This window comes from Tursiops truncatus, chromosome 7 (assembly GCF_011762595.2).
Source record: "Tursiops truncatus isolate mTurTru1 chromosome 7, mTurTru1.mat.Y, whole genome shotgun sequence".
Lineage (NCBI taxonomy): Eukaryota > Metazoa > Chordata > Mammalia > Artiodactyla > Delphinidae > Tursiops > Tursiops truncatus.
The window spans coordinates 88,967,888-88,984,267 of NC_047040.1; the positions used below are offsets into that span (position 1 = coordinate 88,967,888).

At 32.1% G+C, this 16,380-nt stretch overlaps 1 protein-coding gene across 1 annotated transcript in view; it reads left to right on the forward strand.

The window, feature by feature from the left end:
* Positions 1-16,380, forward strand: part of LRP1B (LDL receptor related protein 1B) — a 1,432,692-nt gene that overhangs the window by 1,195,745 nt on the left and 220,567 nt on the right. The window contains exon 60 of the mRNA XM_073806959.1: positions 5,266-5,465. Coding sequence (XP_073663060.1) covers positions 5,266-5,465 — 200 coding nt within the window. The remainder of the gene's footprint in view (positions 1-5,265; positions 5,466-16,380) is intronic.

Genomic DNA, 16,380 nt, shown 5'->3' on the forward strand with positions numbered 1-16,380 from the left:
TTATACAGAAGAGACATAGATATAGATGCATTTTAAAGTAGAATAGAAAATATAATGTTAAAACTGTGCTGAGCATAATTTTATCTTTAAGATGTCACTTCAGCATAACAAGAAACCATTATGATAGACATTAAAGTAAATGTATGATATGACTGTTTAACAGAAAATAAATTCATCTGCTCATTCATTTATTCAACTCATATTTCTCTAGCATCTAGTGTATATCTGGCACTGTTCTAGGTATAATATAAAAATAAAAGTCACAACCCTTGTCTCCAAGTATTTCACAGTCCAGTGAGTAGGTAGATAAGCAAAAATTATCATATAATACAATAACTCATGAAGTGGAGAAAACAGAAAATGTTTCTATCTCAAATGGGGTCAGTGAAATCTTCCAGGACAAGACTGGTGAAGTAAGAATTAGCCGGGTTATGTGGTACATTTCAGAGCAGAAGTCATTTCAGGCAAAAAGAAGAAGCTTTATGGGAAAACAAAGACACATAGGAAAGCAAGGCATATCCAAGGAACTGAAAATAAGTCATACTAAGGGAGTAAATTAAGTATATAAAATTGCAGAACTTTGATACCAGTTCACTTTATAGAGTAAAAAAGAGCTAGGGATAAATCAGAATGTAATACAACACAACAACAACAAAACAAACCTTATGAGGCTTATGGCTTGGGCAAACAGGTAAATAGAAAAATGATTTCCTCAGAATATGAGGAACAGAGGAAAAGGGGCAGATATAAGAAAGGGGAAGGACCTACTGGGATTGGGGGTCCCATATAATAATAATAATGATAATGATGATCAATATCACTTCTATAGCATTTTATGAATTAGAAAACTATCTCTGTGCTTTATCACTTTAGATGCTTATACTGTTTACTCAGAGTCTCTAAAACAGATATGAGTATTTTTATTATTATACTTTTAGTACAAGTATGAACATTCAGCCTCAGAGTGGCTAAGTGACTTTCTCAGGATCATTTAGGTACTGTAATACAATATTAAACTGGGGATTTAATCCAGTTTCCAAATTCTGGTCAGCTCTTTTCCCTATTACATGTATCACATTAGAGTTTCCAGTAACAAAGTTATCTTGGGTTGTGAGCAGGTTTTCCAAGAGCCATCCAAACAGGGCATAAGAAAAAAAATACTTTTTTTTCCATTTTAACAATTTGCCTTTTTATAAAATTTTAAGTTACTACAGATAATATGAGTTTTTTTGGAAATAAAACTGCCTAATCATTATAAGCATGCATTTTTTTTCAACATCTTTATTGGAGTATAATTGCTTTACAGTGTTGTGTTAGTTTCTGCTGTATAACAAAGTGAATCAGCTATATGCATGCCTTATTTTTAAAACATATTTTTATTTATTTTCCTTTTCTAATACTCTATTAGCAATATCACAAGAAAATAATACTGGGTTCTATTTTGCCTTTGAAATACGTTTAATGAGAGTATGTCGAAGGACACTTTATATTCTCAGAATCTCTATCCACTATTGTTAATATGGATATTGGAAGTGCAAATACATTTGGAAAAGACACATTTTGTGCTTCTATATCTTGGCTGATGCTATTCTTACTTTCTACAATGCCCCTGTGCTTTTCCTCCAGTTAGAATAACTTCTTATTTTTTCAACAACAGCAAAAAATATCACTTCCTCTGTGAAAGTTCCCCAATTGCATCTCAGTAGCCACCACATATTGAACATGTAACATTACGTGACTGTTATTGGTGTACATGTTTCTCTCTCCATCTAGAAAGCGAATTCCTTTAACAGAAAAGCCATGGCTTAATTACTGCTTGTGCCTAACACAGAAACTGTTAAATTTACTGTTGAAGGTAATAATAAATAGGCTACTGGATATACACAAACCATAGGATTGTAGTTTGCAGGGGCATTGCACCTGCATCTATGCAGAAACCAATTTATTGGTATGTAAACAACCTGCATGTTTCAAAGAGAAGAGTCATAACAAAGGGAACCTTTGTTGTGAGGGAATGAAAATCGTATAAGGAAAGAAAACTCTTTTTTATTGCTGTGGGGAAAAACAGAAATATTTCATTAAGCTAACCAGTCACATTAAAAATCCCCACCTTTTTCCTACCAATTTTTAAGCCTATAATCCCATATTTAGGCAAAAACACACAGGGAATGAACATTAAAAATTAATTTTATAGTTCAAAATCAGAAATAATTCCAACTGGAAAAATTTCTCTAAATATGTTCCCTGAATTCAGGAAAAAAAAAAAGTGAAAACTGATAGCAGACTTCTATTTTAATTTGTTTTAAAGAAATAAAATGTATCAGATTCAACTATAAAAGACATCCTCAGGAATCACAAAAGCCTGTTGTTATGGTTACAAGAAGACATTCTTTTATATGTTTACTCTTGGTTATAACTTACAGAATAGCTATTATTTGGAGCTGAGATTTTTCGTATGTGATCTTAGGTAAATTTTACATATTATATGGGTGAAATTTAAGGCTCTCCTTTTGACATTTTCACTGAACTTTTCATTTTTCAGCTTTAATTATTTACAACAAATTTTTTACTTGGATAACATTTGGCAGGTTGCATTTTAGATGTTAAAATGACCAGAATGTCTAGTATGGGCTTTTTGAGAAACTTAAATGTATAGTAATGAGGCTTAATTATGGAAAAGGAAATGAAATTTAGTCATCACAAGTTAGCTACCCATAAGGAGAGATGCACAGTAATTTCTGTGCTTATGAAGGCTCATTTATACTGAGTACAGTTAAACTATGCTTTCCTTCAATACAGTAAAACATTTTTATAATATTCTTCTAATTGATGGGTACTTAAATAGGCAAATCAGGTAATAACACACATGATAAAATCCAGGCAAATCATGTAATAACATACATACAATCCAGATGCAGTAATTTATTAGACAGTTATCACTAAACCAATATGAATGCATATATTGTGTAGCTAGTGCAAGTAAAATAATAATAGTTAATATTTGCTGAATACTTAACTACATGTTCATAAATGTTCCAAGTTTGTTCCCTGTGTTCTCTCTTTTAATCCTTACAGGACTCTGTGAGTAGAAACTATTATTATCACTTTTGAACGTATGAGTAAATCCAGGCTCAGGGGAGGCTAACTAAAGTGCCAAGTTCACATGGGTGGACCTGGAATATGAACCCAAGTAACCTGTTTTTAGGCCTTTTTTGCTTTAAGACTCTGCATAGTGTTGCTTAGAAAAAAAAAAAAAAAAGCTAGACAACATTATTAATGGAATATGAGTTTTATCTTAAATATAAAAAAATACATTTAAAAAAAGCTAGTCTATAAATCTAGAGACCTGAGCCCTTGTTCCAGCTTTATCACTATCATAACAGACTAGGACAAAGCTCATAATATTTTATGGTCTCAGTTTGTCAGTGAAATGAAGGCCTGAAACTACATGATCTTCAAGACCTGTTGCAGCATTAAAATCTTTAAGTTATACTTTATTCTAAATTCTGAAAGAGATAAAAGATCATTGTTATCAAGAAATTTATAAGGTAGTTAATGAAGATAAGATTTTTCATGCTTTTTTCCATCTGGGTAAAATTGTCATTCCTTCTTTTGTGCCTCCATGGTAAAGTAGTTTTATCATAACATGCTTTAATTTTTTCATTTGTTTTACATTCACCTCTACTGTATTCACTGAGAGATCTTTGATGGCAAAAATCATATCTGTTTACCTCTGTGTTCCCAGTACTAAGCAATGTCTGACACATATTATATAGCCTCAGTGAATCATTGTTTCAAGATATGTTTCTCAATCCACTTAAGCACGGCTTTGGGGTTTATCAGAGATGTTTCACCAACTGATTTATTGAGTTAGGTTCTCTGATTCTGAAGCCTGAGAACCTACATCATTACTGCTTTGTGGGTTCCTATGTGCATGATATATGTGTTGTTCAGTTATACATGTGATAAAGAAATTCTGTAGACCGGAAGGTGCTAAAGCACAGTTTCCTAAAGTGTGTTTCCTAGGAACTGCTCTAGGAAAATAAATGTAGTTACCCAAAACTATGTGATAAACAAAGGATATTTTAGCTCCCTCTTAGAGAGTCATTATATCATATAGCATATTAAAAGCTCTGAAGAATCCTATAATTAACAAGATGATGCTTACTTTGCTTAACAAACCATTTCTCAAATATATATAATCTTGTAACCTACCTTGAAAAACATGAACTGACACAAATCAGAGAAGAGTTTGTGGAGAACAGAGGGGACACTGAATAACGTCTGAATCATAATATCTGTATTGAAGAGGCAGGAGCAAGGCAAATGATATGATAAAAGCAAAAAAGTGAAAATGTAGGACTATAAATACTCCAACTAGACCTCAGTTCATACATTTCAATAGTGGGAAGTAAATTGGAAAAGTCTGTTTCTAGTAATGAAGAATTTGAGTGTCAGGGTGAGGATTTCAGACCTCAAACTCTCAGTGAACTTATTGGGAGTGATGTAACAGATGTTGGACTCCATGAAATATGCTCTTCCTCTTCTTTGTGGTATCTTGGTTCAAGATGATGATAAGATTAGCCAAATAAAATGTTCAGAATACAAACAAAAGATATTTGCTATTACATGGAGCTCAGACCATTTGAAATTCATAATTTACTTAATGACCTCAAAAACATTACTATTGACCTCTAAGAATCTGCAGTACTTTGTTAATAGTACTGCAGATTTAATGGAGGAAATTATTTTTCACTTTTGGAATTTACTTAATTTTATATGATTTTAATTAACTTAAATTTAAAGAGTCACAATTGGCTGGTGGCTACCACACTGAACAATGAACATTCAAGAAAATATAATGTACTTCTCCGTAATTCATTTTTAATTTTTCATAGGTAAAACACAAAAGAAAAAAAAATATTTAGATAGTTTTATTCCTCTAACATTATAGATGCATTTTGAAGGTTTACCTCTTTAGTTTTGGGCATCTATTATTTGTTAACACTTGCAGAAATGTTATATACATATGAGTTGTATACTAAAGGAAACATATGTTTAAAATTATATGGATATTTCAAAGTGTACTACATGTTTTAAAAAAAAGAATAAGAAAAGTTTGCATTGAAGTATGCTTCTTACAAGCTGCAATTAGAGAGATACAAGAATTAATTTGGGAATAGCTAAGCAAATAAGAGAAATACTGTAAGATGTTTTACTCCCTGAGTGTCTATAAACAACGTGGCTATTGATTTTCTTTTCTAGGTATTTATATTGGATTGACTGCTGTGAGTATCCTCACATTGGACGTGTTGGAATGGATGGAACCAATCAGAGTGTTGTCGTAGAAACCAAGATTTCTAGACCTATGGCACTAACAATAGATTATGTCAACCATAGACTCTACTGGGCTGATGAAAATCATATTGAATTTAGCAACATGGATGGATCTCACAGACATAAAGGTTGGTCCCATAGCACAAATGATTCAGTATTTCACCAGTGCATAAAATAGTCATTTAGAAAAAAAAATATATATATATATATATATTTATTTATTTATTTTATATACTTTCATCAAATACATTTCTTAATTTAAGATTACATTATTATATTCCTTTGTGACAATATTGGTAAATAAGAATTAGATATATTTATTCAGACCTTCTATAGTCATACATAAAATCACTTTGACATTGTCAATGTTTTCTCTAATTGTACTTTTCTAAATAGTTTTTATAGTAAATGAATGATATTTTTATAAGTTAATATATACATATATCCTAATTGAACTGAAACAGAATACTTGCTTATAAAAATAAGGTTATTATTGCAATCTGATAGGTTTCTTTTTTTAAATACTAAGTGAAAGTATAATTCTTTAAAGACAGTGAAGTAATATTTAAAAGTTATCAGTTAGACTACATACATGATTAAATTTATTGTTATGTAATCAACAGCATCAACAAAAAGTAACATGAAAAACAGCTTTCAAATTAGAGTAACGTTTAGGAAATTATTTGAATATAAATTCTATAGGTACTTTATTTTTCTATTTTTTATAACTCTGAGTAGATTATAAGACTCTAAATATAAAACAAATGAAGGAAGCAATTTGATATGGGGGAGGTAATGCTAGAATTAGGGATGGGCAAAAAGTCTTAGAGGAAAAAATAGCTGAGGATGAGGGAATTAACAAGAGCAAAGGAGAAGGACATAATAAAAAAGAATGGGATCCAGGTGAAGATGACATGAATATAACAGAAACCACAAACAATTCATGAACACTCAAAATATTTTAGATGCAGGTAGCTTTTTAAAGATTAGGTTTTTCCCAGAATGAAGAAGAGGAACAAATTTTTATTAATCTGTAGTGACTTAATGTCACCTTTGTTATTAGGTGTTTTCATCTTCAAATATCTTGTAAAGTACTGAGAGACTGTAAAGTTTCACTGAGAGATCCCAAGTAAAGCCATACATTTGTATGGCTTAGCTTAAGAGATTGCTTTCTTCTCTGGCAGTAAGCTTAGATCAAAACCCCTGGAAGAAGGAAAGAGGTGAAATGACAAGGAAGAGAGAATTATTGATAATTTAATCCTGTCAGGTGAAGCCCTTTAAATGTATGCCAGTGTAGAGAAGAATGAAGCCACTGAATTTTAAAAAGTTAAAAACTAACAGTGAGAAGGGGCAAGTGGAATTAGGGGATTAAGAGTTACAAACTCCTATGTATAAAATAAAACAGCTACAAGGATATATTTTTACAGCACAGGGAATATAGTCAAAATTTTATAACAATTTTAAATGGAGTATAATCTATTAAACTATTGAATCACTGTGTTGTACACCTGAAACTAACATAATATTGTAAATCAAGTATACCTTAATAAAAATAAATTTAAAAAAATAAATAATAAAGGAGGTATACATCACTGAAGTCACATCACTCCTTAACTCTTACCAAGTTTCTCTCAGTTGTTGTTTAAATAAATATGTCTAACTAAAAATGCCAACAGAAAGCTTTTAGAGGTGCTTTTTTAAGGGTGGGAACATTGAAGTATGACAAGTGTCGGATGAGTCGCTTATTTAGGTGTTGGCATTCCAATTATAAAGAAACTCATCAGGATGCAATTGGAATGAAGAGTTATTTAAAGATCACTTTAGGGTTTTAATTACAGCAAAAGCAATGTTGTCAAATCAAAATTACACTTAGCATTCAGCAGTTATATCTCCTTTGAAGAATCAATAATGAAATGTTCTGCAACTTTTGTAGATGATATAATTGAGTTTTATTGTAGCAATCAGTATTTTCACCACATAACCATTTTTAGCATGTATTTTTAGCGTGCTAAGTTGTTGTGAATGTATTACTTTGTGCTAAAATTTCACTGTACAATAAAATTTAAACAATTTTTGGTTAGATAGGTAAATATTTAAAATATATTCTAGCATCAAATATTTGCCTATTTTTGTTTGAGCCTTTTGTTTGAATAACAAAAACTAGTTAAAAATGTCCATTAGAAACTATTGATTCCATCCCCTCCCCATTATTTTAAAATTATGTCAGATATGTGGATGACTAATGCTTTGAAAACTTAATACAAAATTGAATGCATGTAAATTAAGTGTCTTTCAATCACAGTACTGGTGATGACTTTGGGTAGATGGACATAGATAGCAAGGAGAAGTGAAACTAAATTTACTGAAGAGTAAAATATTTGGCTGAAAGATATTCAGGCATGATGTTATTAACATTTAAAAATCTGATTTTTGAAAATACTTTGAGGCTCAAGGGGGGAGAAAAGGAAAGTAAAAGAGTTCCTGCCTTCAGAAATATTTTCTCCTGAAGGCTTTTTCAGAAAGACTAATGAAAAATTCACTAAGTGTCTTATTAGGCATCTGTCAATATCTGAATGCAAGCCAGTAATTACCTGGTAGTTACTAATGAGCTACTAACTGTACACAGCCTGACTTATGCCAATTTCACAACCAATGAAAAAAGAGTCATTCATTTGCAATGTCTGTAAAGAGGAATAGGATTTTTTTACTCCTTGCATTGTCCCCATAAAGACATAAAAAAAGCTGTGGTTTTCTAGTTGCATATTTGGAGGTGGAAAATGAGACTATTATAACATTAGTAACTTTTGTATTAGTTTGGCCACTGACCTCTCTTCTCTCTTAACCAGACTAGTATTATTGTTCTCATTTATTCTTTTTATTAAAACTAGAGCCAGAGCTCATCAAAAGAATGGGATATGCCAGTCATGACAAAGTAATCTGAGAGTATAAAGGGTGTATGAAAATTTCAGAATTACGTTTTTCTTTTAATAAGTCAAAGTTTAATAATGGAGAAAAAACTAAACCATGAGTATCACTTTACAGTTTAGAAGGTTTTTTCCCCCAAACATGTTGCGGTTTAAACCATACAGCATTTCCATAAATGAAGCATTATTTTATTACTTGCCCAGCCTAAGAATTTCTAAAAGATCTGAGTTCTGTGCCTAAGCGATAGATCAGATTACCTCTGAGGACCATGTAACTGGAAAATTGCTTGAGAACTTACATCCATCTTTCTCTGCTACCTCTTCTACCCCAACCCACCTTCTTAACAAGTCCAAGCACTACATCGTAAAATTTAAAAAAAAGAGAATTAGTCAATTTGCTATCTTGGGAACATTTAGGTGTAATCTTAGTTACATGAATCTTTCCCTAATGCCTGTGTATATTATTCTACTGGTTTTTACTCCAATAATTATATAATAATATGATATAATAATACTGTAGAATAGTATGCATACTACTGGATAACTGAGAGAGACAGTTAAATCACAGTTTCATTGTTCATTTTTTAAATTTCTCTGATTTCTTTTTTTTTAGATCTTCCCATTCATTCCTTCATTCATTCAACAAACATTTACTGTTGTCTCTTTCTGTGCCATGCATTATGTGAGGCCCTGGAGTTACAAAGCTGAATAAGTCCCTGCCTTCAAAGCACCTATAGTTTAGTGGGGGGAAGAGACTGATATGAAGGTAAAAACATAAATTAGATTGGTGTTAGCAGTATATGTACAGTATTGCCAAAATGCAGGCTGGATTAGGGAAGTGTTTGGTGAAGTGATGGGATCTTTGAAAAATCTGAAAGATGTAGGACAAGCTCTCCATATGGGGAAATGAAGGAAGGATTCATCACACAGAGGGAACAGCATGTGCAAAAATATAATAGAGTCTTGAAACAGTATGGGGTTTACACAATTTGTAAACTGGAAGTTGTGTAAGAGGAAGATAATGACACTAGATGAACAAGGGCAAATTGGGGCCAGATTGTGACAGGCCTTGTATGTTAAGTAATTTGGAATTTATCATATAGGTCATAGGGAGACATTGATGGCATTTAGTTGATAGAGTGCTGTTATTAGATTTGACAACAGCATGGAAAATGAAAGACCCTGGAAGGGCAACCAATTTAGAGGCTGTTAAAATATTTTAGGAGAAAACACTTGAAGTGATTATAGCTGTGGGAGTGGGGATAAAATGTTACATTCAATAGTTATTTTGCAGAATAAAGAGGAAAGATCTGTAAACTTAAAACAGCAGAAATATTGGTGGTTGAGCTGCAAATATTAAGTGAATGATTTATATTATTATCTACTTAGCCAGGGGGAAATAACTCACAGTTTGGATAACTTATGAATTTCAAATATATTTGTACATTTTTTAAAGAAATAAAAAGTACTAGACTAAGCATAACTTAGAGATTCTTCTTGAAAAGCTCTGTCTTGATGAGAGGTACATTTATTTAACAAAAGGGTCAACATCAAAGAAATTCTAAGGATATGGTTAAACATTCTTTATCATATATTTACCTAAAAAGCCTTTCTGAATACCTGATAATTTACCTAGAAGAAAGATTGCAAATGAGTGAATCTCTCTCCTCCTACTATTCCTTGAGATATAAAATAGGTCCAGTGAGAAACTTGGCATTTCAAAATGTTCTCCAGATTGAAATGCTCAGTTTTTAAGTTTAAATCTGTCTTTATACAGAAACAGAATGATTCTAAATATATTCTAAACACAATGATTCTAAATAATATTCTTCTTCTTGTAGGCCTATATTTTTGGGACTGATTTCTTACCACCCCCAAACCACAGTCCTCCTCAGAGAATTTTAGGCTTTGATGTTGGATAAGAAGTTCTAAAACTTTGTTGGAGCACAAATCTTTGAGTAAAAGGATCTTCTTAGACTGGAGAAAGAAAACCCTTAGCATCTTAAAAGAAGCTTGGGGAACCTAAGGATGAGGGTGGGTTGGGGTGGGATCCACTGTTAGAAAGCTTTTTCACCCTGAAATGTATGTGTAGCTTCACTGGGTCTCAGTTGCCTCATCCATAGAAATAAGGGTATTGGAAAAAATGGCATCAAAGGGGAATTCCAGAACTAAAATTCTAAGTCTCCCAGTTAGGTGGATCACTTTAGAATTTTTGCCAAATCCCAAAGTTTTAATTTCAGGTTAGTCTCCAATTTATTTACAAATAAATCTGTAATAACCAGATTTATTTCCTTAGTTAAAATCTCAAATCACCTATCCAGTCCTCAGTTCTCCCTGATTATTACTGCAAAAGTTATTAATATCTTTTAAAGTTGAGTACTTGTGAACTTACCAAATCAATGAGAGAAGAAAACATATGTTCTTGAGCATGATGTTGTATTAGATGTTTTGCATGTATGATTTATTATTATTATTGGCTTTCAGTGGAAATTTTCTTAGCTTAATACTGTGGTTCCAAGAACTGGAACCATCCCCTTATAAACTCATACTTTTATTAGAAGCCTACTGTGTTCAAGAAACTGCTTGATGCAATACATGCTTTTTTAGCCATTCCATCAGTGAACACTATGAGATGTGTCATTAAAGCCATTTTGCAACAAGGAAATAAGTTTAAAGAGATTAAATAATTTGTCCAAAGTCAAATAGCTCATAGTTAGAATTTGAACCCAGATCTAACTGGTTCCAAAGCCTCTTCCATTCTCCACAAGGCCCCCTTGTTTTTGAAAAGATGACTAACTGAAGATTTTTCTGTCTGCTTGTTATAGTTTCTAATAGCAACAGTTATAGCATAAACACACACCTATATATATAAAGGTATATCCATACTTGAACTTTTTCAGATTAATGTAAATAGTAGACATAGATAAATTGCAAAATATATGAGAAATAAATAAACAAAAACGTAAGCCATTAGAATATAATTACTGTAAATAAAAGAGTATAGCTCATTAAATCCAGTTTTTGTGTGTGTTTGTTTATTTGAAGGTGTGAAGAGAACAATCATGTTGCTTAAAAATGTACACCTTGCTTTAGTGGGACATTTTGATATTTCTGTTGGCTCTTTCCAAACTAACTTTATCTCCTGCCTATGGGAAAACTTCTACTCTTATTTGAAAATTTATGTCACGGAATTCCTGAAATTTGAACACAGCAAAGATCCTTTGTTATTAATTTTATGCATTATGAAAGTATAGCCTTCTCTAATGAAATGTTTATAAAATAGGTTACATTTTATAGACATTTCTGAGAAAAATTTCAGCCCTAACTCTGCATATCTTGCTTAACTTAGAGATTTTGTTTTCCATTTAATGAAAAGAAAATTAAATACCAGAAAATTCTATTTAGATCACAATTTCATTTTGACTGCTTGTATCAAAGCACATAAATTCAGATTTATTTTTCCTCATTTTTTTGTGAGTTGCCATTGAACTTGAGATAGAGAGGTAGTTTTTTGACAAAAAGACTGAAAATACTGTGTAAACTGTAATAACAAAAGGGTGAGCTAAGAAAAACATTGCTTGACCTTGAGTTTTAAAATTTATTTCTTCTAGTACTTTTTTTTTTCAGAATATTCTTCGAGTCACTGAATGATTTAACCTTGTGTTAAATCAGTCGGCTATCTACATATTTTATCCAGCACACTGGAAAAATATACACTCACAACTGCTAATTTCTCAGAAAAGTAATCATTGGGTATGATTCTAAACTATAGCTTATCACTGAACTTTTATTTTGTGGAAAAATTCTTTAAAGTTTCATGCTATTATGTTGACTTTGACTCTTCATTTGTTTCTATACTCCTAGACCTGAAGATACTCATATTGAAGTGTCAGTATTGTATTGACAGTCCAACACTTTAGTTTGTTTATTGCTCTGGGAATCTAGTTTGTGTTGTGAGGAGGCAGTTCTGTGCTTGGATTTAAAATCCAAATCATAACCCATGCAGTGATCATCTAATCAATGTTGGGAAAAGAATCCAGATCTCAGTGTGCTACTGGTGAAATAGCAAAGATATATTTAGCGGGTTTTGTTCTAAGGGGGAAAAACACACTGAAAAAGACAAAGGGAGTACTTTGTGCTCCTGTATCCTGAAAGTCAGTAGCTGTTGCATTTAGGTCTTTAGAAAATGTAAATATCCACCAAAGCCCACTGAAAAAAGAGAGAGAATCTAATAAACACCACCATCCAATTTTACAATATTCTAGAGTGTTTCTTTCTTGATAAGATATTGCATTTTAGTACTTTTGAAAAAAAATTTCCTATCATTCACAGTCCGTTACAAACAGTTGACTTCACAGGCTATTTTATGCCAATGGTGTTGATGTGCTGCTGTTTACAATACAATAAAAGTTAATGGAAGGGAGCAAAATAAAATTCAGTTACTATAGAAATGTTCCTGAACCAGTCAAATAAATTGAAATTAACTGCCATTTATGAAAAGTTTTAGAATTTCAGTGTCAATCATATCTTTTATTTTTGTCCCTTGAATAGAACATGTTATGTTAAATTGTGTATATGTCTAAACAGGTTATTATTTTGCAAATGTCACATGCATTCCATATACTTTTTAAAATATAAATTTAAAGAATTACCCTATATGAGTTTTCAGCCACTTTCAACAGTGTTATCCGTCCCAAATATGACATGGTGCAGCATTGGGAATTAGTAGCTTTAGTTTTTGGTTAGGTTACTCTCTAATTTAGGCAAGTTGCTTTGCCACACTATAGTTCAAAGTTCTTACCCACAAAATAGGACTTCTAATCAATCAGTGATTTTTTAACATTTCTTAAAGGAATTGACTGAGGTTGGAACTGGGGGAGAGGAGGACTGTTCATTCAGTTCACTCACTTATCCCTAGTTATTCCTAGGAGTACTAGAACACGTTTGAAAATGCTTGTAATATGTTACACTCTTTTCTGTTTTTATTCTAGAAGCATATTTATAATTATAGGAATGTGGGACAACCAGATACTAAATTCATGTAAATGGCTCTACTTGATATCTGTTCCAAAGGCAAAGGGCTTTTCAAAGTCTTCAGCTTTCATTAGGACGCTCTAACAAACACATTCCTAATGCATATGTATGTAGAATGTCATAACTTATATTTAGTACTGATGGTCAGCTCTGAAAGTACATTTCCAAGTATCTATGAAGGTTTGTATCACCAGTAGAAAAGTCCAGAGAGTTTCAAAGCAACTGGAATATATCTTTACCAAGTGCATGAAACAGTGTTGTTTTGTTTACTTCAGAGATTGAAGAGCAGTGTCATCAAGAGACGATATTTATAGGCACAGTTTAGTTTTCAAAGTAAATGAACTATAATTTACATTGTAAACTTATAAATACTGCTATTCATTAGCAGAAATACTCTTTTTAGATATTAAATATGAAAGTGGCCATATATGACCTTATATTATGAATAATTTAAAGATATGTGAGGGAAGGGAAGGGATTAAATTATATGAAGTTGAATATTCCTAATCTATGTAGAGAGTGTATATGATTTGAGGTGACAAGGTAGACAAAAAAAGGCAAGGAATACCAGAAAAGGGTAGGCAAAGGATGCCTTCTGTCTTTTAATAATGGCTTTAATTTAAGGAAGAGCTCTAAATAATTTCTATATTTTGCCATCATACATTACATTTATTTCAAAAAGTTTCACATTTAAGTGTCCCAGTGTAAACTACTGCATTAAGGAAGGACATGTAACTTTTGTCTGGACATTTGATCAGTGTCGGTATTCCAAAGGCAGCCTCATATAATAGACACTCAAGTAGCATCAGCTCATATCTGCTATGTACTCTGACATATGCTGAATGGAAGACCTTTATTTTTCCTCCTCTTTAAGGTTTCAGTGATGGATGAACTTTTTGAAAGATCATACTTTTTATTGGAAAAAATAACTTTTGAACATTTTATCATCATGTTTGGTGATACTGACTATTCTTAGTGTTTCTACCATTTGATAATGTTTTTATTGATTTTGAACAATGGATTTTGGATCCATATGCCTGAAATTTTATTTGTAGTACTGTTTCCATTAAGCAGGGTTGTATTAAAGAGTAGGCAGGAAAAAATGTTCACGTAGGCAAATGTTAAATGGAATATTTTGTAGCCTGTTGTAGATGGTTCTGAGGAAATAATTATTTTAAAAAAATCTTCTGCAAACAGTAACACTGAAGGGGATGCCCAATTACGGACAAAGAACAAATGTTCTTGGCACTAAGGTTACATAAAGCATACTCTTTTTGATGGGACATTTGTAACTAAAGCTGCTGACTCAGCAGTCATTCTCTGGAAATTAGTATACTATGGCCATTTTCCCCTCAACCCACTCTTCTCCATTACTCTCTATAAACTAGAAACCATTATTCACCCACGTACTCACCACTGTCATGAATCTTCCACTTTCTTGACATGTTAGATCACTTTCTTCCATCATCTAATTTTATCATGTTACACTCCTTTTGTAGCCTTTGATTAATCTCACCTCATTTTTTGAATGCTAATTGTTTTTCTTTGTTTTATATCTTCCTTTTTGGTTTTCATGTTCTACTACTTTAATTCCTGGCTTCTCTACATACCGTATTGTAAATTAGACTTCTAGAAAGATATCAGGGAAAATTGTTAGTGTCAAGGTCTCTCAGAATAGAGGATTAGTGAGGATCCTGATCTTCTCTTCTGAAGACAGAAGTTTCAGTCAGGCTAAATAGTTTGCACAGTACTGCCTAGGGAATGGCTGTCATTGGTGATTTTTGATCAAGGAAGAGAGATGCGAGATAGAAGAAATATTGGAAATATTTACTGGAGGGAGTTCTAGTTATTCTATCTTTGCCTCTTTGCCATGCTCTGTATGCTAGAAGGCATACTTCTGTGGACTGCATCACCCCAGCTCTTTTACCTTCCAGCCTCAGATTGGATTTAAACCATGGAAGCATTGGCAGGAGATTAGACAATGGAGGAAGCAAGAGGCCAGAATATTTATTTATCCCCTTTCCCTCCATGACCAACTACAGTGGTTTAGCAGTGGCTGAGTTCCTCCGCCAAATGTCATCTGCTTTTGGTAGGTGGCTCTTTTTCCTTAGCTACAGCTTTCACCAGCTTCTGGTATCAGATCTAGGAAAGAACTTTATCATCGGTTCCTTAGCCACACCTCTGTAAATAATTAAGAGAAAAATAATAAAACCAGTTGCGTACATAAGACTGACTTCTTTCAATTAAATTCTTTTCAATTATCATTTAAAAACGTTCTCTGTTTACTACAGGAAGCTTGGCTGTTACAAAAAAAAAAGGTTGGAAGAGTTTAAAAGCAATGAGAAAAATTAGACTAATTTTGCAATTTTTCAGGTGTGAAGGAAGGTGAGACTACTTGAGACAATGACACCAAGAATAAGAAAAATGGGAGAGTCTTAAAATGTATTAAAAATCAAAAGATGATAGAATTTAGTATTTTATTTGATATGCTTATTAACTTTAAAGTTTTAGGAGATTGTTTCCAAACTGTCAGCCGTAGAGTGAGGGTCAGATTGACTTTACTGGATCATTCAGGTGTTCCAAACAATACATAAATTCTTTATAACTAAAAGAAAAAAAATCAATATTCAAGTTACTCTTATCTTGATTCCTTAATTAAAATAACTACTGAATTTGGTGGTTGAACTTTGTTCTTCCTTTGAAAATATTTATAATAATTTTTAAATAACAAAATTAAAAATTGTTCCATATAATATTTTAAAATGACATTTACATCCTTGAAGTAAATCTTCAAGAAAAATCAGAAAAAAATATGGCATTAGTAGTAAAATTTCTATTTAAGTACTAACCCACTGGGCAAAGCTATGTTGAATCTGCCATTATCCCAATGTAATATCTTACCCAAAACACCAACTATAAGATTTTAACTCAACAAGAGATGAGTACTATGTCATTGGTGCATTCTGTTCTTAAGTATTTAAACTAGGTTAGTCCCAAATATACAATTAGATTGGTATTATCCAGGAATATACTTGTTTAGCATGATAAATGATATTCCCAAAAATGAATAATCAGGAGTTTCATA